The sequence below is a fragment of the Amblyomma maculatum genome, chromosome 3 (genome assembly GCF_055883805.1).
Source record: "Amblyomma maculatum isolate TAMU_Amacu chromosome 3, ASM5588380v1, whole genome shotgun sequence".
In the NCBI taxonomy this organism is placed as follows: domain Eukaryota; kingdom Metazoa; phylum Arthropoda; class Arachnida; order Ixodida; family Ixodidae; genus Amblyomma; species Amblyomma maculatum.
This window is the reverse complement of record NC_139346.1, coordinates 36,095,530-36,118,385: the sequence shown is the minus strand read 5'-3', so window position 1 is coordinate 36,118,385 and position 22,856 is coordinate 36,095,530. Positions and strand designations below refer to the sequence as shown.

Here is a 22,856-nt window from a genome sequence, read left to right as displayed (position 1 = left end):
GCCTCTTCATCCGCTGGAATAAATAAAAATTCTGCTCTCTTTCTCTCTTGTTGGGCTAGTTTGTGTCGATTTATTATAAATTAAAGGCCCGTTCTTTTTTTCCTGTGTTTGTGTGTTGTTTTGGCGAATTTAACTTATAGCTGACGGCAGATGGGTGACGTCACATCCTTGACGTAACCTTAATATAGTGACTTAACTATTTTAGTCTTTGGAACTTTCAAATTGCGCCAATCACAGTATCTGTCACTCGCGGATCCCGTTATCATCCTCACGGTGGAAAGCGGAATTATGAAGAGCGTTTGACGACCTGCGGTGTGCGCAACGGTAAAGCGCTCGATTGATCCAAAGGATGGAGGTTCGATTCCCGGATATATACTACAAATTTTTTTTTAATGAAGAGGCGTCACGCACGTTTTAAATGCACCTGCGCCTCCTCTAGTGACGTCACTCGTCGAGTTCGCGCATACGCAGCTGTGGCTAAAAGTGATCACACGCCCGCCAGACCCGGTGTTGACTAGCCTAGTGAAACTGTGCGCTTCAAAAGGTACCGTAGTGGATGGCTGTGGAGTAATTTCAACCGCTTGGGGAGTCCGAAACATTAAGTCTAACAAGGCCGCAGTAGTTTTAAAAAGAGGTAGTGTTGAAATGTAGTCTTTATGGACTGATTTGCAGCCGCAAAAGGCAAAGTCGGCAGTGGCAGTAATAGCAAGCGTGCTTGTCGGTCACCAAAATACGAATGCCCATTCCACTGGTAAACGCTCACAGTCGCTGAAAGAACACCCATATCAATCAATCAAATTTTATTTACAAACAGAAATACACATAAAGGTATGGTGGTTAATCTAAGCACGCAGTGCTTGTGAGATGACCAGGCAGCCAGTGTTGCATGTTTTAGAGGAAATAAATTATTACAAATTCAGAAACAATGCATCCATCGAGGAAAAAAAATCACGCACACACAAACAAAATCATAACACCAAGTTTCTCTCTAGGCAAAGAAAAATAAAGTCATGTGAAAACTCACATATCACAATACAAAGATAAACACCACTTCCTTACATTTTTCAGCATTTTCATTCGTGATTTTGTTCCAACAGTGTTTCACTTAGTTCATTAAACGTTCCCGGTACATAATAATTTCTGGCTTTCTTTCCATAATTAGTGAATGCTCTAGGTTAATTGTATCTCTCAGTTTTCCGCATTGGTACACCTTTTTTTTACTAATATGTAATTGCATTTCAATAGTAATAGCGGGTCAGCACGACATATTCAAATAGCTCGTGTACTGGAAGTATTTCTAGAATGCGGTATTTTTCTTTCGTCTCTGCTTGTTCTCGTTCTGTTCCATGGGTTATGCTGCTGACAATTCTTTTAACTACGCGGTTAATAGTTTTTTTATAATTAGAACATATACCGTATAAAGTGATACCGTATGCAATTACTGATTCGGCTAAACCCTTATACACAGTTCTTCTATTGTTGACAGGACGTTTCTCTCGCAGGCCGCAACATACCGCCGCAATATATAGCCGCAACAGCCCTCAGCTTTTCGCAAACGTACGCGACATAATTTTTCCAGGAAAAATGCTGATCAAACAGGATTCCTAAATACTTAACTGGCTCGGATGACAAAAGCATATGTTACAATTAGACTATGCATATATATGTTCCTATTTAACACAACCGTCTTATAAGAATTCCTGAAACACATTAGCTTTATCTTTGTGTGTTTATGAAATAAATGCATTCTGTGAGAACCAATTTACGATCGCTGATATGTATTCTTGGGAGCTTTGATGTCCCGTGTGAACATCTTGAACATCTTGAAGCGCAATTGCAGTGTCATCTGCGTACTGAAAACGTTCCGTGATCATAAACGTTGATGTTAAATAATGTTGACCCTAGTGTGCTTCCTTGCGGCCCACCATACTTCATTATATGAAGTTCACTGAAGCTATCCTCTATTTTAACGCACTACAGCCGGTTAGAAAAATAATTCTGAAAACATTAATAAAAGCGTCCTCAGAAACCTAGTTTCCATAACTTCTTTAGCAGCAGAGTATATTCTACCGTGTCAAATGATTTGTTAAGTCAAAGAATAGAGCTAAAACTGAATTATTGTTTTGTTATTGTTATATAAAATCTCACAAGGTGACTAGAAGGAACGGGAACATTGTAGAAACGCTCGAGTGGCTGAAAGGATTTCACACATTTCCAGGTGCGTCTCGAGCAGCAAAAAGAATGGCAAAGCAGCGCCCCCGGACACGGAGCATGAACAAGCAAAAGGCACAAGATGTTGCGTGCACTACAATCACAGTGATGAGGCCGCAGCTGGCGGTTGAATAGAAGAACTAAAGATTTCAGTGGTTCGCGATGCTGTCAACTGGTTCGTTATTGTCTTCTAGCTAGATTTGTATAGGCAGTCACATCACCGGCCCCATCAGACCGTGTCCTATCTTTACAACCAGTGTTTAACAAATTTCAACACAGTTGTGACGTATTTTGTTTTCGCATCGAAGTAAGAACGAGAGAGAACAAGAAAGCGCAGAGGAGCAGCACAACACTAGTGAACCAGGAACGAAGTAACCTGCTAGATTCTATGAATATTTCTAGAAGAACACGCTTCGCCGCTTGCAGACGTATTCAGAACTCCGTGACGCACAAGACGTTTATATTAGACAGTTTTAGTTTCACGTGCGTACAGAGTTACGTACGCAAACGTGAGAAGTCTACGTGCGCTGCGCGAATTTCGCCAGGACTACTTTTAGTTTCACGTACGTGGTGTACGTGAAGCAAAATGTATGGACCTTTCATACAAGCCTCGAAAAACTGTGCGTACGTGTTATGCCGCGCCATCTAGTACAGATGAACCAAACTAATTTTGTTCAGTCGAGCTGCCTTGAGCCGAGCCATGCAGCGGCCGTAGCCAAGAGTCGGTCGAATTGGAAATTGCTGTTCTCAACGTCGTTGCTCTACAATGAACAATTAGCAAGACGCATACCTATATGCGTCCACCGAACAGCGTGTCGCATGCAGTCTTCGAATGGATTGCATTCTCTCACGTCGCGAAGCATATCCAGATCGTCGCTTTTGGAAAAGCGAATTCGCTGGGCAACAGAACTTATGCTCACAACTTCACGACCTTCCCCCTACAACGGATTGGCTCTGGTTGGCTGCCGGCTTGCATCTGGCACTCTAGCCACTTCTCGCTCAACGCTGGTCTGGCGTGACCTCGCGAGATCGTTGCTATGACGACGACAAACGCTTCTGCGTTAGGCTTAACAGCTGAAAAATCGTCCTTCTATCTAAAAACAAAAGGCTATTTGTCACTTGAAACTTTACGCGAGGGTAAGATTGGGTAAGCTTAAAGCGAATACAACAGTTTAGAACACGATATCGCGCCGAGGAATTAGCGGCGAAGCTGTTATTGCTGTGAAGCGGGCGGGCAGGGCGTCGCCATGTTGTCAACTCTACGTACGCCAGCAACGTGAAGACGCCAACGTGAAAATCCGAATCTCACGTACGTCCGTAAAACTCCCGCACTCTTCACGTTCTGCGCATGCGCACCGGTCACACGTAGGCGCTTCACGTACGTAAAGCTCCCACGTACGTGAAACTAAAACTGTCTATTAGTATAACCTGTTCGGGTGCACTTTCAAATACTTAACGAAAGAGAACTGCGCTTGTCCCGGCTGTGTTTTTAATTACGCTAGTCATAGTTTTGCACGTAAGAGACAGTGTGCTAATGGCGTGCTCGTATAGCAGCGCAGCCCTGGGAACTAGTACGCAAGAGGACCTCAAGCTGTCAGACGTGAGAGCGTTGCAACTGGAAAAACATTCATTTGAGCTATCGTCTATTCAAATCAGGATGGTCTCACCGCGCACGGCATTGAAGGGCGGGGGGGGGGGGGGGGGGAAGGATTAACATTCAAGACTAAAGTTTAATTTGCCGCATTCCTAGTTCAAACGTTTTTTTCCTTTCTATGACAGATAACACCCAAATGAAACTATAATCGTTGGTTTCATCCTACTTGTTCACCCTCCATTGTAGTGAAGTGGTTAAGGCGCTCGATTTCTGTGCGCAAGGAGGCGCAATCGAATCCTGACCGCCGCAGCAGCATTTCGATAAAGACGAAAAGGCAGGCGCTGATGTGTTTTGCGATGTTAGTGCACGTTCATGAACGCCGCGTTGGTGAAATTTTCGGAGCCCTTTACTACGGGGTCTCTCATAGCCTGAGTTGCTTTGAAACGTTAAACCCAGTGAAGCAATGCTGTCCACCACGCACTAAAAAAGAATGCACGAAACAGAGTTACAAATGTGAACCTATACCGAGATGTTGATGCTGTGAAGGGATTTGCAATGCGTTCCTTATATCCCTGACTCTGATTTATATAATATAACTCCTGATTGTAATGTTTCAAACGCAAGAAAGTCAGAGCTGTATGCCGAAGCGGAAACTACTACCTTTGAAATGTAGTGAATAGTCAAAATCAATACTTGTTTTGTTTGTTATCATTTACCACGTCCTCTGTTTTTCACCTTCGCAGTGCTACCCAGATGTAGGAGAGTGGATATGCATGTACCGGAACTACTACGCTGATCCAGATTTTGGTGGCTCCTCCAAGTGCCTCAAGTTCCAGAGATACGGAACCTATGAAAACTTCACCACTCCAGTCCGGTTCACTTTCGGAAAAAATGGATCAACGTAAGCACGCATACTTCGGCTTTACAATTGTGACCGGCCGCAGGAGATTTGTAAAATAAAGCATAGCACCTCTCCTTAACAGCGGTAAAACAGTATAAAGCAAACGGACAAACCAAAGACTCAAACAATGAATGCAAGGAAATCAAATCGCATGAACCGCCCGTTTGCCACCTGTGTTTACATATCCTTGACTAAGCTCAAGGCGCTCTGCGCTCAGACCAAAGTCTGATTTCCTTTCTTATCGCGTACTTCGCTTGTAAGGCATCGGGTATAACGGTTCTCCTTTCAAATTGCAGTCTAGCAATGAAGGCCATGCGGACCCATTCCCATTACCTGAAAACAACAATTTAAAATACATTATTTGGTGGTTGTCGAGCTGAGTTAAACAGAGAATAAAACATATATCATGTTTTCTTATTTCACATGATTTTTCAGCAACATCATTAAAATGTTTCAAGGCTAAAGTCACGTTTTTGTTGTTTTCGCCACTTGATTTTCTACTTTCCGATAGTGGTGGAGCCACTTCAAGAAGGCTTTTCTCGTGTTGCCTGGTGCACTATATTAATGAAAGAGGCGCGGCTGAAATTAGGATGCAGGTTATGTGTAATAAGAAGAGCTATGTCACATGGCCGGAATTTTAAGCAACTTCGCGCCTGCAGACATTTACAACGCCGACGAGACCGGGCTATTCTACGAGATGTTGCCGGCTAGGACGCTCGACTTCAAGGGGCAGCGCTGTCACGGCGGCAAACACAGCAAAAAACGCATCACAGTGCTGCTTTGCACAAACATGGATGGCTCGGACAAGCGTCCGCCGTTAGTCATAGGCAAAAGTGCCAAGCCGCGCTGTTTTAAGGGAACTCGTAGCCTACCTGTGCAGTACAAGGCGAACAACAAGTCATGGATGACCCGCGCTATTTTCACCGAGTGGATGATGGCATTCGACCGCGACATGAAGCGGCAGGGCCGTAAAGTTTGCTTGCTTTTGGACAATTGTTCAGCGCATCACTCCGACGAAGTCAAGCTCACTAACACGGAGCTGAGGTTTTTCCCTCCCAATTGCACGTCTGTCTTACAGCCTCTCGATCAGGGCGTGATTCTTAGCCTGAAGCGCGCTTACCGCGGGAGGTTAATTCAGCGGCTGCTTTTTAACACTGAAACCGGCCGAGATACGAAGGTGGACTTGTACGTGGCACTGCAGATTATGTCTGCTGCCTGGAGCACACTGGGGCGCTCAGTAATTGTGAACTGTTTCAGGCACGCCGGATTTGCCGAAGGTCGACCCGTACACTCTGCTGGCCTAACACCAGGCGTTACAGACGACGACGAAGAGGCGTCACCGGCTCCGGGGATCGCGGCCGCCTGGAAAACGCTGGGAGAAATAGGAACCGTGCCGCCTAATCTCGAGCTCGACGAATACATCGGCGCTGACGCTTGTGTTGTTGTTCACGAAGATGTGAGTGATGAGCAGATCATAAAAGCTGCCCGGAATGATAAGGACTCTTCCGATGAAGAAGACGACGACGTACAGGAAGCGCCGGCTGCGGCTACCGCCGTACAGGTGATGGACGCTTTTGATGTCATCAGGAATTTCGTTGCTGTCCGAGACGACGATGTTGCAATGGGTTTGCTGACCGAGTGCGAAAATCGCGTGACGGCGTTGCTCGCCGTGAAGCGTAAGCAAACCAAGCTTACAGATTTTTGGCATTAAACGCCTTTGCTGCTGCTTGGGCAATTCTTTCTGCGTTTCACGTCAAATTTTTGCGATAACGAAGTTCCGCGAGAACGAATTTTTTTTCGTGCACCGTGAATTTCGTTATAGCGGGATTCAACTGTATATAATAGTTGCATCTTACCAGTACTCACTTATGGGGCTGAAACATGGAGGCTGACGAAAAGGGTTCTGCTTAAGTTGAGGACAACACAGAGGGTTATGGAGTGCAAAATAGGTATGAGTAATGTCAAATGAATGAAAGTGTGCAGAGTTGACCCGAAAACTAACTCGAGTTAATGACATTCTAGTGGAAATCAAGAAGAATAAATATACATGGGTAGGGCGTGTAGTGCAAAGAGAAGACAACCGATGGTCGCTTGAGGTAACAAGTTTGATCCCAAGGGAAGAGAAGAGTAGAAGGGGGTGACGCAAACTTAGGTGAGCAGATGAGATTAAAAATTTCGCGAGGGTCAATTGAAGGGAGTTAGCGCAGAGCAGGGCTAATTGGAGAAATATGGGATAGGCATTCAACCGGTGCCTTTAGTCCGGCTGATTATGATGATGATGTCTCTTGAACGCGTGCCGTTCATAATACTGAGAATCTGGTCACCCTACCATCAAAGTAATTTATGAACACCCCGTGGAGCTGCAATTATCACAGGGAGTTTAATTCACCCGATCAGCCTGTATAAGCATATTACCTGAAAAACGTGGCCTTCATTAATTCATTTTCATTTGCTTGCTGCGTTCCGTGAAGGCAAAAGAAAAGAGTGCAAAGGCAGTGAATTATTGCTTGCCCTTTTCTTGATCCCGTCTGAGTCAAACTGCATACGGTGCAGTTTTCTAAATAATGCATCTCTATTTCGCACCAATCCATATTGTTAGAGAAGCAAACCGTTCAGTATATTAAAGATTTTATTTTTTAGTTTGACAGGAGAGTGGTGAGAAAAATGTTGCGTGTAGAGAAGTGGAGGTTTCATTTAGTTTGGCTTATGGAGCTTGAAATCCTAAAGCTACTCTGGCTATGACGGAAAAGTGGAGGGCTCCGAAATTTCTGGTTTCTTTAACGTGCACAGCCATCGCACATCACAACGGCGACTTGTGTTTTGCCTCTTCGAAAAGCAGACGCCCTGGTCTGCATTTTTTCTACTGCATTTCTAGATTCTATATTTTGCATTTTTTAGCAGAGCAGTCGAGCGCCCTAACCACTCCACCTCCACGGCGTGAGTACAGAATTGAATTAATACAGTTCATCTACACTCGGGAAGCGCCAAGCCTTAAGCCTTATGTTTGCGTGTTCTTTAACGCGAAGTACAGCTTACTTAAATTAGCGTGTTTCGTAATTAGCTACGAAGCTATGACGTTCTACTACTGGTAGACAAATGTCCCCGTCCGAGAAAAGGGAGGAAAACGTCGTTTTGTGAACGCGCCGCGACAAAAGCACTGTAAAAAACGAGTCGTCCGGCCACGTGTCTGCACAGCGGCGATGTTTCACGTGTCCCACTGTTGTCGCCTTATAGCGTGTACCCAGCATACACAAGAAAACCTCGCAATATTTGAAGAAAAAAAAGCCTGGAAGTCGCCCAAGACCTTATGAGACGTCAGGCTGTCGCGGTTGCCGCATACTATTGGAACTTGGGAGACAGGCGTAAATTACTTGTACCTTTTGCCTAAAGTGACATCGAGATTAGCGTGTTAAAATGGCTATCTGCAACTTATTAATCAGGTACCGTTTTTCTTACCTGATCAGGTTTTTGTTGTTGCTTTTTACTTCATATCGTCTTCCCAGCTCACACATGGCTTCGTTATAAACAAAGAATATGAAGACGAGCTACCAAAGAATCAAATCTTTTAATTCCATGCACTTGAGAAATTAAGAGAAAATATTGTCCCCATTTTTACAGCGAGATAACTTTCTATATCAACCTGCTCTTGGGAGTTGATGTGCTGGTCGAAATTTTTCACGATTTATGTTTCCTAGAGGAAGCAATTCTCCTGATCAAGCTTTAATAGCTTAAAAACACAATAGTCCTTAACCACAAGATATAAACAAACCTCTTTCTTGGCTTAGTTGCTTTTGTTCCAGAAAACCCAACACAACATAAAACTTATGTTTACGATCCCTCGCACTAAAACACATTTTCTGATACTACACCAGAAGGGAGTGAACAATTAAATATACGTGGCAACACAGGTGCAGTCACATTAATCATGTGTTTAGTAGTCAACATCGATTCTACAAGTGCTGTTAGAGCTCTGGAAAACAGTACGTTTATCGCTAGCGCAAGCTTGCCGGGGCAGTATGCTATGCGACTTTATTGGTGTGTCTTTGTCTGATATGCGACAGCTATTTCTGCCTCCTATTTGAAGGAAAAAATATTCAAAATATCAGTAAGCGCTTATCTCTACGTTACTTAGTCATTTATGTTAACGCTGTCAATGAGACAAAAGTTGATGGCGTTTATGGGGGTGTTCAAATTTTCCTATACTCTATATCTCTTTCGAAGATAATCTGCCTCAGAGATGCGATGATAATAATCCTTCTAAAAGTTCTCGTTTTCGCTTTTTTATTTGTTGCGAATTTCGTTGTATTCCCGCCATATTTCTGGGTTCTGTGTCTGGGGAAATTTGTGGTAAAATGTTTTATTTTCTTTAATATTTCTTAATACCTGAAGAGTAATCCATGGCTTGCAATCTTTTTTTTTTTTTGTTATACGTACGATCTCAGTGGAAAGCAATGAGTAAATAATGTTTTAAATCTGCTGGTCAACATGATATATGCTCTGGTAACATCAGTTGTATAAAAAATGAACGTCCAGTCAATCACACCAACATGATTATTTAGAGGTACCTAAGGCTTGTGCTGATATAGGACATTAGGTGCTCATTTATGTCTGTGTATATTTAAAGTTCCTGCGCTGTAAGGGCAAAACTATACGGTGCTAGTCAATAATGTCGAAACTTAAGTTCGTGATCGTCTGTTTTCGTCAGGTGTATTTATGAGGACCAAATCAAGAAATGATGACATTGATGACCTCATTCGTGTTGGTACCGAAATTGTATTATAGAAGCATTGCACTCACCTATTGGTTGAACTTTTGCGGCTATACAAAACACGATTTAGTTAAATCAATCCTTATATCTCCACGAACTGTTAGTTTAAATTTAGAGTCAGTAGGGTTGGGAAGAAAACGCTCAAAAAACTCGAAGGACGAACCAATGATACCATTTGGAGGGCAGCAAAGTGCGGTTAACTGATTTCTGTTCTTTTTTACGGCAAGTATTTTATAGCAATCTGCGAGGAGGCTGTGCTCTTTTACAACTTCACAACGCGAAGACAAGGTTAAGATTGGCATGCCGATCTTCTCCTATCTGCTCGATTTAAACGTTAGTACAACGTTTGGGCGGTATATAATAATTCAATTTTGGTTGTTCCACGTCTCAGAGAATAAAAGATGTCGAAATTAAAAGTTTAACCTTTAACGCTATCGATATGTAATCGTTTTTTCTCTACATAGATCATCAACATGGAATAATGGGAAAGCCCACAGCGACCACAATCGCGCTGCCCACACCTTTCCTTTACGCTCTCACGTATGGCACCGGGTTCCTTCGATTCCAGCTAGCATGTCCGCCAAGCTAATTGCGAAGTACCACGGACCCTATCGTGTAACGCAACAAACTTCTGCTGTATATGACCTCATTGATTCCTTAGCCACCTCCAGCAACCTTCGCCGCCATGGACATATGAACGTCCACATCGGCCGCCTTAAGTCATATTATGATCCCGCTATTGCTTCTTCTCCTAGAGTCCCCACTATGGCTCCTTGTTCCTGCGTGGGCCAGATTGTAGAGAAGAAGTTACGTAAAGAGGCGATGGAGAAAGAAAAAGCCAAGGAGCTTTGCGGACCAGCAGAAAACGATCTGGCTACGAACTAGCCCACCATCGTTTCGGTCAGGCGGCTACTAGTGGCTCAGATCCCTCATTTAAAGGCAGCAATTTCACACTTCTCTATGCTGTGTTGCCTAAGACATTTTGTAATACGTTAAGACAAACAAAATCACTGGCCATTTCTGATATTAGAGGCAATATTTCCCTCAAAACTAAGCTACGCCTAACCGTCGCTGGTCTTTTTAAGCTCGTTTTTTCGGACAACTGTATGGTGTGTAGATAGAGCAGTAAGTGGCGCGTCGTTGCTTGTCTAGATTGCTTTCTCGGATGATCGCTATGGCTGGAGATGACACAGTGCTCCTTGCAAAGACGCATCCTTTTCTAGTCGATACGAATTTCCGATTTTGTCCGCGTTTCCGGGCACAAGGCATGACTTCGCTGCCGGACAAAGGGGCTCATTTATGAAGACTGGTTCATCTGGCATCGAATCTAAGGTAGCATTTGCTGTGCTTTCTTTCTTGGCGATTTGAAAAAATGTCACGTTTTCCTCCTTTGGAAGTGAACGACAGCATTTTTCCTCTTCCTATCTTTGGTCGGTACCCTGTGACACAACCATGTCATTCCGTTTGTAGCACTCAGCACTTCTATAATATTGTTACGATGAAATAAGAAGGGGTGTTTATTTACAGTGCTGATGTAGCGGAACAAGATGAAGCCTACTAGCGCCCCGAAACCAACGCTTCTTCCTCCTCTTCTGTCACACCATCACAATCCTTCATCGTCGTCATTAGCGTGACATTTCCCCCCCTACTCAGACGAAGCCCTCTGGGCGTGTTCGTGAGTCGTGCGAGGCTGACACGGCTTCAAGCGGGCAACATGACACAGTTCGGTTTTGGCAGACCGGCGACCCGATGCTGTCAGGCGGGCTATTCCATGAGTTAAATCACTAATGCGTTTGATAACCACATATGGGCCGTCATAATGGGCCAAGAGTTTTTGATGTAGGCCACGGCGCCGAATTGGACGCCATAGCAGACTAAATCACCTACAGAGTACGTGACCCGCCGGTGACTGGCATCGTATCGCACTTTAGAACGTTCTTGTGAAGCACCAGACCGTAATCGGGCGATTCTCTGAGCTTATTCGGCGAGACAGAGGGTCTCAGCCAGGCAGGGGTCTTCACGGCTTGTGAAGGGCAGGATAGTATCCAGAGAGTAGCGTGGTGGTCTGGCATAGAGCAGAAAAAATGGACTGTACCCAGTCGTCTCATGAGTGGCGGTATTAAACGCATACGTGATGAAGGGCAGTATGGTGTCCCAGTTCTTATGCCCTGCGTCCACATACATGGCTAGCATGTTGATAAGCGTTCTGTTGACGCGCTCAGTCAAGCCATTTGTCTGGGGATAGTATGGCGTCGAGTGTCGGAAAGTTACGGCGCATAAACGCATGAGCTCTTCACCAACATCAGCAGTGAATTGTCGGCCCCGGTCAGTGATGACAATTCGTGGCGGCCCGTGTCATAAGATGACTGAGTGCAGCAAGAAAAGCGACACCTGATGCGCCGTAGCAGATGGAGGAGCGGCGGTTTCACAGTAACGTGTGAGATAGTCCACGCAGATTACAATCCAGCGATTTTCATCCACGGACTTCGGAAACGGACCTACGAGGTCAATGCCTACTTGATCAAACGGTGCTGTCGGGGTCTTCACAGGGTGCAGCAAGCCAGACGGAGTTGCAGTTGGACGTTTGTGGCGTTGACATTGCTTGCAACTGGCAACGTATTGTTCAACCGTCGAGCGCATTCTGGGCCAGTAAAATCTTTCTTGAGCACGGTGGAGTGTTCGAACCGATCCCAAATGCCCAGAAGTTGGATCATCATGCATAACACGCAATACGTCCGTGCACAACGTCTTGGGAACTACGAGTAGGTATCGCTGGCCGACAGGCGAATAACTCTTTTCCCATAGGAGGCCATCATGCACTCAAAAACGGCTTGTAGGTACGTTGGCTTGGGCAAAGAGAGGCTGCAGACTGGTATCATTTTGCTGTTCCGTATTAAAAATATTCGTGTCGGGGAACGCTGGCTCGAGGGTCGATATATAATTGTCGAAATCGTCGCTTTCAGGTCCAGTCGTGGCCATTGGCATCCTAGAAAGACAATCTGCGTCTGCATGACGCCTCCCGCTTTTGTACACCACGGCAAAGTCATATTCCTGTAACCGGAGGGCCCAGCGTGCGAGGCGACCACATGGGTCTCGAAGGTTCCGCAACCAACAGAGTGAATGATGGTCACTTACGATAGTAAACGAACGTCCGTACAAATATGAACGGAAACGCTCCACAGCGAAAACTACAGCTAGGCATTCCTGTTCGGTGACGGTGTAGTTTAGCTCCGGTTTGCTCAGGGTACAACTTGCGTACGCGATAACATGCTGTCGTTCATCGTGCCGTTGGACAAGGACTGCACCAAGACCGATTCCACTTGCGTCCGTGTGTACTTCTGTCATTGCAGTAGGATCGAAGTGACGTAGGATGGGTTTCGATATTAAAAGAAACTTCAGTTGACGGAATGACGCATCGCAGCCTGGTGTCCAGTTAAAAGTAGAGTTTTTGTGGAGAAGGCACGTCAATGGGTAAGCAACGTCAGCAAAGCTATGTATAAAGCGTCTAAAATACGAGCACAACCCTAGAAAACTGCGCAACTCCTTCACTGTCGGCGGGGGTTTAAAAGACTCAACAGCGGCAGTTTTCTGGGGATCCGGCATTACACCATCACCATTGACAAGGTGTCCTAGCACCAGCGCTTGGCGCTCCCCAAAGCGGCACTTTTTGGAGTTCAGAATTAGGGCGGCGTTGTGCAGACAATTCAAGGCACGTACTAGAAGGTCATTGTGTTCTTGGAAGGATTTCCCAAATATGACGACATCGTCCAGATAGCAAAGACAAATGTCCCATTTTATGCCGCGCAAAACTGTGTCCATAAAGCGTTCAAATGTGGCTGGCGCATTACACAGCCCGAATGGCATAACATTAAACTCATAAAGGCCATCTGGCGTTAAGAAGGCTGTTTTTTTTCTTATCCGCAGGGTCCATTGGAATTTGCCAGTAGCCAGATCTGAGATCAAGACAAGAAAAATAGGACGCACCAGAGAGGCAGTCGAGGGCATCGTCTATGCGAGGAAGAGGATAGACGTCCTTTTTCGTAACAGAATTTAGACGCCGATAATCGACGCAGAATCGCCACGAACCGTCTTTCTTGCGTACAAGAATAACAGGGGCAGCCCAGGGGCTAGATGACTGCTTTATCACCTTCTTCCGTAACATGTCCTCCACTTGCTCATGAATGACTTTGCGCTCAGATGGGGACACGCGATATGGCTTTTGACGAATTGGACGAGCCGAACCAGTGTCGATGCTATGATGGGTCCGATGTGCAGGGCGAGAGGTTGGTCCATCTGTTTCAGAAAAGTCAAACATAGGCGAAAAAGGTAGAAGAATATCCACAAGAGTACGGCGTTGAGGTGAGCTCAGATCGGCGCTGATCATGCGGATGATCGAAGTTTCATCAGCAGGCAGAGGTACGGTGGCACTCGTAGCATCTGTGACCAAAGCAACGACGCGGGGCGCATCGGGTCCACAGGAGGCAAGCTTCAATCCCGTTGGTAAAACTGCGGGCTCGGACGATGGATTGATGGTCCATAACGAGGCACTACCGTGATGCACGGAGATCATACAGTGAGGGATAATTACATTTTTCTTCAGGCATGCTGAGTGAACTGGGTGCACCACGGCATGGAATGAAACCTTCTCAAGAAGTGGAACGGATACGGGGACGAACATGGCAGACAAGGGTGGAACTACGGTGTCTTCGGTAATACTGAAAACTGTTTCTTCATCCCGGCCACTTTCAAAAAGTGTCGGCAGATGCGAGCCATCAAAATGAACCTCTTGACTTCGGCAGTTCACGGTAGCGCCACAAAACTTCAAGAAGTCCATTCCTAAAATGATGTCATGTGTAGAGTGGGCTAGGACTAAGAATTCGGCTTGAAAACTTGCACCACCCACAGACACTTGCGCACTACACACACCCAGTGGTCGCAACGCTTCTCCACTCACACCACAAAACTTTGAAGCATGGTCATATTCAAACATCACTTTGCCTCCCAACAAGCGCCTAAACTGATTACTCATCACAGACACAGTCGCACCCGTATCTACCAAAGCTAATGTACACACGCCATCAATGAACACACGAATTTTGTTTTTGAACATTGCAGTTAAAGGGATGTTGGCACACAGCACATTTCCAGCGGCCTCACCCCCATCGGTCGCGCTGGTTAGTTTTCCGGATAGGGCGGCATGGGGGGCCGCCGCGGTGATGGAGAACGACGTGCACGGAAGGCGGGTGGAGGAGTAACACTTCGCTCAGATGCTGGGGAATGGTCGCGGAGATTCCCGTTCTGGATGTTACCGAAGTACCCACCGGGAGTGGGTTGCTGGAAAACGGGGCTGTATTGCCGATTTTTGGGTACTGCTGGAGGCACCGGGCGGTTATAGCGTGGCGGGAACCTACTGCGGCAGTACCTGGCGATGTGACCTTCGACGCCGCAGCGGTAGCATATCGGTGGGGAAGGAATAAAATGCTGTTGTGGATACGAGCCAGGCACAGCAGGGCGCATCGTAGGTCTGGCTGAATGCTCACACTGCACAGGAATCCTTGTAGATCGAATAGAAGATCTAGGTGCACTTGAGGTGACGTCATACCTTGGGGCTTCAAGCATCGACGCAGTCGGGTTGGCAAAATGCATTGGCGGGTAGTCAATAGAAGCTGCAATTTCAGGAGCTTGAGAGAAATGCTGTGCTTGAATCGCTTGTGGTGGTGAAGCCGGCCGTCTAGAGGCCCTCTGGACAGAAACCTCAGCAGATTCATGCAGGGGAAGCGTGTTGATCCGTAGAAGTTCTTCGCGCACGATTTGCCGGATAGTCGACGGAAGATCTAGTTGGGCATGGTCATCAAGACTGGCCACGGTAGGCACGCTGGCCAGCCGCCCAAATTTCGGCGGAATACGACGTGTTTTAAAAGCTTGAAACGCGCGGATGTGTCTAATAACATCGGAGACAGTGTCAAGGCTGTCTTTGGCGATTAAGAAGTTGTACACGTCCGCCGCGATACCCTTCAAAATGTGACCGACTCTGTTTTCTTTGGGCATGTTGGAATTGACACATTTGCATAACTTGAGGATCTCTTCTGTGTAAGTTGTACAAGTTTCATCGAGTAATTGAGCTCTTTGTGCAAGGGTCTGCTCAGCCCGCTTTTTGCTGGGAACAGAGTCGCCAAAACGCAGTTTTAACTCGGTGGCGAACCGTTCCCAAGTCGTTAAGTTATCCTCGTTATTCTCAAACCAGGCCAGAGCCGTGTGAGTGAGAAAGAAAACGACGTTTGTTAGCATGGTAAGGGGGTCCCACCGGTTGTACCGACAAACTCGTTGATAATCAAGTAGCCACTTCTCAACATCCTCACCTTCTTCTCCGGCAAAAGGGCGTGGTTCCCGGTAAGGCTGGGACGGAATTGGGTTGGAGTGGGCAGGCATGCCGCCAGCCTGGCTTGCAGCGTCGCGGCTTGCATGGTTTGTGTCGGTGTGGTCCATAATGGTCGTGAGCGGTGGCAGTCCAGCGATGCGGTGACTACGTCGAAGCTCCAGTTGGCCTTGCAGCGCTGTAGGTAGGGATCGAGGGGATCGTACGGAGCACCTTCCACCAAGTTGTTACGATGAAATAAGAAGGGGTGTTAATTTACAGTGCTGATGTAGCGGAACAAGATGAAGCCTACTAGCGCCCCGAAACCAACGCTTCTTCCTCCTCTTCTGTCACACCATCACCATCCTTCATCGTCGTCATTAGCGTGACGATATAGACTTGGCCTGATATTTTTCTGTGAAGGCGCATCGTTTGCTTTTAGGCAAAGAATCACATAATGACCAAAGAAAACCAAACAAATAACATTGATAAAATTTGACGCCATATATGACATTCTTTGCAGCTCTTCCCTTTACCTAAAGAAGACTAACAATTTTTCTTGGTGCTGTCATTTGATTCTTGTAACTTTGAATAGGAAGACAGCTCTCCAGGATGAGCTATCTTCCTATTCCTCCTATCTTCCTAGGAGGAGGAGGAGGTTAAGGTGTTCGCAGGGGTCAAGTGGATGCAGCTAGCACAGAGTCGGGTTAATTGGAGAAATATGGGAGAGGCCTTCACCCTGCAGTGGGTATAGTCAGGCTGACGATTATGATGATGATGATGATGATGATATCTCTCAGGCCTTTAACTAGAACAGAAAAGGTATTAAAGCTACTAACTGCGCTGCTTCTTTTGAAGCATACATTATTGGAGAAACGTATGCGGCTAATATTGCAACACTTCCTAAATATTATCTCTGTTAACAAATATAAAGCTTCTTTAAACTATTTGGAACAAAGTACGACAGAAACTGATGCCTAGTATGCAGCTAAGATCACATGATCTAAGATTACTGTTTTCAGTTACAGTCAAGCAATATGAAATAACGTAGCACCAAAGATAATGACAGAAGAGCAACTTAAGGGCTTGCTGAGGCAACTAATTGGCAACCTAAATTAGCGGATACCTTCTCCGAATCGTAGCTAACTAGATTAAAATGAATGGAGCATCGTTGAATATCTTGCAATATTCATTTCCCAGGAGCGGGACCTATGTGCTGGGCTCGTCATCGTGTTACACGGGAAAGGACATTCATACATTCATTCCGGACGACGGTGAGTGCAGACTTCTCTAAAATGCCGGGAGATCCCATACTACATATTTAAGCCGACATGTTGCTGTTACCCCAGACTCACTGTGTGTAAAGCGGGCAGTAAATCGCCAAGGCTACCCTCCAAGACATTTGTTTAGTGACTGCTAGCTTACATGGAGTTAAAGCGCCTAAAGGGTTTTCTGAGCGCTCAGTGAAAGAAAACTGGAACTTATTCCGTAGTAAAGAAACTCTTCTAACAAACATATATACCACTACAGATAATTTTCGCCAAACAGCGCTCGACATGGTTCACCGTTGCCCTAAAACGATTACTGAATAAGAAGAAGCTGCCTTTTCGATCAGCTAAACGCAACAATATACCTGCTCTTTGGTGCGCATATAGGGATGCCTTGTCCTCTTATCGCTCTGCTGTTAAGGAAGCCAAGCTTACTTTCCTCAGCAACAAGCTTCCGTCACTTCTCTCCAGCAAGCCGGCAACGTTTTGGAATATTATCAAACCCATCAGAAAAGACATATCTCTTAAAGATCGGAATGATGAAGTCATGAGCCGCGAGGAATGCTGCACCCTGCTAAATAACGCGTTTGCGTCATCTTTTTCGCAGCCACCTTCAGGTGCGATGCCATTCGTACCTAAACGTGATTTCTTTCCAATGGAACCTGTCATTATTGATTCAGTGGGAGTTATGAATTTTTTTATAAAATTGAAATTGTCTTCTTGCTGCGGCGTTGATGAAATCAACTCGAAGTTTCTGAAAAACACTGAAGTGTATTCATCTTTCATTCTGTCACAAATTATCACCCAATCAATTAGGCCTTCCTCATTGCCATTAGAATGGAAAGTGGGCAAGGTGGTTTGGATTTTCAAATCAGGTAACCCCCAATCTCCTCTTAACTACAGGCCAATATCTTTAACATCTGTTCCCTGCAAACTCCTTGAACATGGGATTTATTCAAGCCTCGTGTCATTTCTCGAAAGCAACTCATTTTTAGTCCGTTCCAACATGGTTTCGGTAAATACTTCTCCCGCGAAACGCAATTTCTGTCTTTCATCTACAGTATTGCCTCTGCATTAGACAACGGATCTTTTACTGAATGCATATTTTTGGACTTTGCCAGGGCATTTGATAAGGTTCCACATCAACTGCTTCTCTTTAAAATTAGCTCTTTAAATATAGATCTGAACATCCTTAGATGGATAAAATGCCCCCTGGCTAACCGCTCTCAATTTGCATTTGCCAATGATTGTACTTCATCTTTTTGTGCCGTGACATTCGTTGTCCCCAAAGGCTTTGTTTAGGTCCTTTATTATTTCTTATTTTTATTAATGACCTACCTAACGGTATTAACTCTTTTATTAAATTATTTGCAGATAATTGTGTTCTTTATCGCAAAATAACAAGTCCACATGATTGTCATATCCTTCAATCCGACCTCAACAGCATCTCCAATTGGTGTGATAAATGGTTAATGACTTTAAATACTAATAAATGTAAGAGCATGAGAATCTCGCGTCATTCAAATAGCCTGATTGTTCCATCTACTATATTAAAAGCGATAATTTGGAGCGAGTATCTTCTTATAAGTATCTTGTAGTTCACATAACCAATAAGTTTTCTTGGAACATCCATATCGATTTCATTACTGTCAATGCTAACCTTACTCTTGGCTATTTGCGCTGTAACCTCGCTCAAGAACCTTTACATCTCAAACTGATTATGTGTCAAACTCTGGTAAGGCGCAAACTTGAATATGCACCGGCAATATGGGATCCTGCTCAATATACGTAATTAACCTCACTGATTCTGTACAGAACCGTTCCGCTCGTTTCATCACCTCCAACTACCATCGCACAACTAGGGTCTCCTTAATGAAAACAAATCTTGGACTTCCAGATCTACTTTCCCGCAGAACAATTTCTCGCCTATCTCTGTTTCATAAAATTTTCTTTCATTGTCCGTCACCTAAAAGCGAACTTTTCTTGCAGCCTTCATATGTATCATCTTGCATTGATCACCAGCTTAAGGTCGCCGTACCCCGCTGCCGCAGCAACATTCTTTTCAACTCATTTTTACGAAAACCTGTACAGAATGAACCGCCTTCCCCACTCCATTGCCGCAGTTGTGGACGCGCAATTTTTCAAGGCCGCGCTAATTATTGTTAAGCAATCTGCATTTTTGTACTTTTGTGTGTTTTTTCTGCTTGCATTGTACCAACCCCCTCTTTACGCCTCTGGGCCCTGAGGGTATTAAATAAATGAATAATAAAGGATCACCTGTCGCTGACCCTGTTGATCCTGGAGGTTGTTAATTTGAGCACTACGATCCCGTTGCTATAGTTTAATTGCAACCAAAAAGAGTGTGACCGAAAGGATCGAATTGTGGTCAGTATTGCAGTATGTTTGCAAACCTTGGGAGAAAATAAGGATGTGTAGGAGATCGTCTTTTTCTACATGCAGATTACTCTGTAGAAAGACATAGTGGTTTTACAACGAATTTCAATAAACCCTTTTATGGACCAGAAGAGCTTACTGAAAAAGCAGTATACTTACGAATATTATTACTGCGCCTGACGATAAGCGCCAAATGGCAGTAGGAGAGATTACTTGATGCAAAAAAGAAGATAAACATTGTTGTCTTTTATTATTTATAATATTCTCAGCTTTCGGCATCAGCTTTCATGGATACAATCATAAACAGTTTACGCTGTATTTGGAAATGATATGCTGCACAACTATCAGCAACTTGCCGTAAAATACTGGAAATGTAACCTCTATGTGCTCTGGTATATCTTCAGCCGAAGTCTCTAAATTGAGCGGTGTATCTCACTGAGCTCGCAGTGTGACACTGAAGGGGCTGAAATACTGCCAGCTGCAAGTGAGCTGCAGCAGTTTGTAATGATTTCACATCTGACTCACCGCGTTTGGATTTTATTCAAGACAAGGAGCCCTGAGGAGGTCGGGTTTTAGATGTCCAAGAATAATTTTCAGTCAAACAAATCCTATGCCTAACTTTTAATTTATTAGCGCTGTGAGCAATGAATATAATTTGCGCCAAGAAAAAATGAAACAGACAGTGATAAGTGTCATTTTTTGTAGGAGCGCTTAGAACGGCAGAAAAAGATTTCTTCATGCATGGGAAGAAATATCTTTCGCGCTGCAAGTATGGCTGCTAAGCTGTCCTTCGTTCTCTCTGCCCCCAATCCACTCCCCGTACTGACATACCCAGTTATTTTGAGCTTCTATAATTTTTTTGCTTTCAGAAAATAACCCTCTAGAAGATTTTCACACAATCTACGTGGACTGTTCAAGCTGTGTTTTGCTTCGTCATCGATATGCTGCTAACGGTGAGTACAATATATAATGAGCTAACAATGATATGCTTATTACTGCGAAATATCTGGGAGCATAAGCAATCGTACTCTTTTAACCAGCTACGCATATTGCCATGTCAACTCGTTCACCAAACATAACGAGAGAGAGAGAGAACTTTTATTCGTCCAACAGAGTGACTATCCCTCTCTTCGGGGGTTTGACCCGGAAGGTGGGACAGTCGCCTTAGTTGCAGGCCAGTATAGTTCTTGGACTCCAGCGGCATCTTCGGCCAGTCGAACAATTTCTCTTCGGGCTCTTGGGTCTGAGCTTCGCAGAAGGGTCTCCCAGGCGTCTTTAGTTATATATTTAGCCCTGCCTGGTGACTTTGCACATTCCCATATTATGTGATCTAGAGATCCCCTTTCCTTACATAAGGAACATAGGTCTGATAGTAGCTCTGGCCACATATGATTGACAAGAACTGGGTTCGGGTATGTATTTGTTTGTAGCTTTCTCCGTCCTACTGCTTCCTTTTTGCCTAACGTGGAGTCTGGTGGTGGTAGGACCCTCCTGCTCAGTATGTAGTGCATTGTTATTTCACTATAGTTAATCAGGTCCTCTTGTTTGCCTTGCTCCGGTGGCACTCCTCCAGCCCGGTGTGTGAGATCTCGGGCTAGTTTGTGTGCCGCCTCGTTTCCAGGCACGCTGCCGTGGGCTAGCGTCCAAACAAGGGTGACGTCTCTTTCTATTCGCGTTTGATCGAGGATTCTACCCGCGGTATTTGCTATTACTCCAGCGGTGTAGCTCCTGATTGCGCTTTTGCTGTCACTGACTGTGTATTTTGCCTCGGTCTGAGCAAGAGCCAGTGCTATTGCAGCCTCTTCCGCTGTCTGTATCGATTTTGTTTTTATAGAAACTGCTGTAACCATTTCTCGCTTGCCATTGAGTACGACTGCATTCATTTTTCCTTTGCCGCAGTATGCAGCGTCTACATATGCAATTCTACCTGCATTTTCCGCCCGGAATCTCCGTGTCTGTGTGTCGGCCCTTTTCTCTCGTCTTTGCTTATTATATTCAGGGTGCATGTTCTTTGGTAATGGGCGGATATGAATCCGTTTCTCGACCTCCACTCTCATTTCCTCTGTCGTTTCCCAGTATTCCTTCGGTTGTATACCTATTTCCCTCAATACATTCCTTCCACCCTTAGTTTTCTCTAGCCTTCTTTGTTGTGTAGCTAGTGTTGCCTCAATTATTTCATCTAAGGTGTTGTGTATTCCCAGCATCATTAGCCTGTCCGTGGAGGTACCTGCCGGGAGGTGTAGTGCTCTTTTAATGCATTTTCTGATCATGCTATCGATTCTGTCTTTTTCGGCCTTTTTCAGGTCTAAGTATGGCGTGGCATAAACGACCCTGCTTATTACGAAAGTTTGTATGAGCCTTAATAGGTTACTTTCCTTAAGGCCTCCTTTTTTATTAGCTATTCCCCTTATAAGGTTGGTCGTTTGTATGACCTGTCCTTCCAGTTTCTTTATCATTTCTTCGTTGTACCCGTTCGTTTGGAGGACCATTCCTAGCACCCTCATTTGCTCGACTTTGGGTACTGCTCGTCCCTCCACTTCTATATTGACGTCCACTTGTTCTTTTTGTCTCAGGTGTTTCAGATTGCATATAAACAACTCCGATTTTTCTGAGGAACATTTCATGCTCCTCTCTTTTGCATATTGTACAGTGTTGTTTGCCTCCTCTTGAATTTTTTTGTTCCATTTCAGCATCGCTGCCTTTGTTTGTCCAAATGGTTATGTCATGCGCATATAGGCTGAATTTTATATCTTTTATTCTCTTTAGCTTTTCTGGAAGTCCACGCATGGCTATGTTTAAAAGTGTGGGCGATAGCACCACTCCTTGTGGTGTGCCCCTGCTCCCCAGTTCGAATATCTGAGATTTTATCCCCTGGTATCTTATTTTTGCTTTTTCTATCTGGTAAAAAATTTCTTACATATTCATACATCCTTTCTCCTACATTTAGTTCCGTGAGGCCCTGCAGAATAGCATCGTGTTTTACACTGTCAAATGCCTTCTTCAGGTCCAATCCTAAAACATAACGATTCTCGTCAAGCGAAGTGTTATTATATTAAGTTATGGAAAAGCGCACTTTTAATGATGGGAGTCTTTACACTTCAATAGTCGAAGCAGGAACTTGTACCGAAATATAATGGGAGGTAATACCATGATTATCACAAAAGGCGTTCACGGTGGTGTCATGTCGCTTCCCATTTAGCATTCATCTTCTGGTAAAGTGGGAGACTTGGTTCTGACAGGGATTCGAACCGACGACTTATTTACCTTCAGTTATATGCCGTAACTTGTAAGAGGCGTCAACCTTTAAGTAACACAGACAACGCGCCTTTTCTGCCCTCAAGCCTAACATATTTTCAATTATGCGC

The 22,856-nt window shown here is 44.8% G+C and overlaps 1 protein-coding gene across 1 annotated transcript in view; it reads left to right on the top strand.

Annotated features, from left to right (window-relative positions):
* Positions 1-22,856, top strand: part of LOC146194517 (uncharacterized) — a 55,605-nt gene that overhangs the window by 10,506 nt on the left and 22,243 nt on the right. The window contains exons 2-4 of the mRNA XM_084596577.1: positions 4,549-4,706; positions 17,030-17,103; positions 20,361-20,444. Of these exons, the coding sequence (XP_084452703.1) occupies positions 4,549-4,706; positions 17,030-17,103; positions 20,361-20,444 (316 nt within the window). The remainder of the gene's footprint in view (positions 1-4,548; positions 4,707-17,029; positions 17,104-20,360; positions 20,445-22,856) is intronic.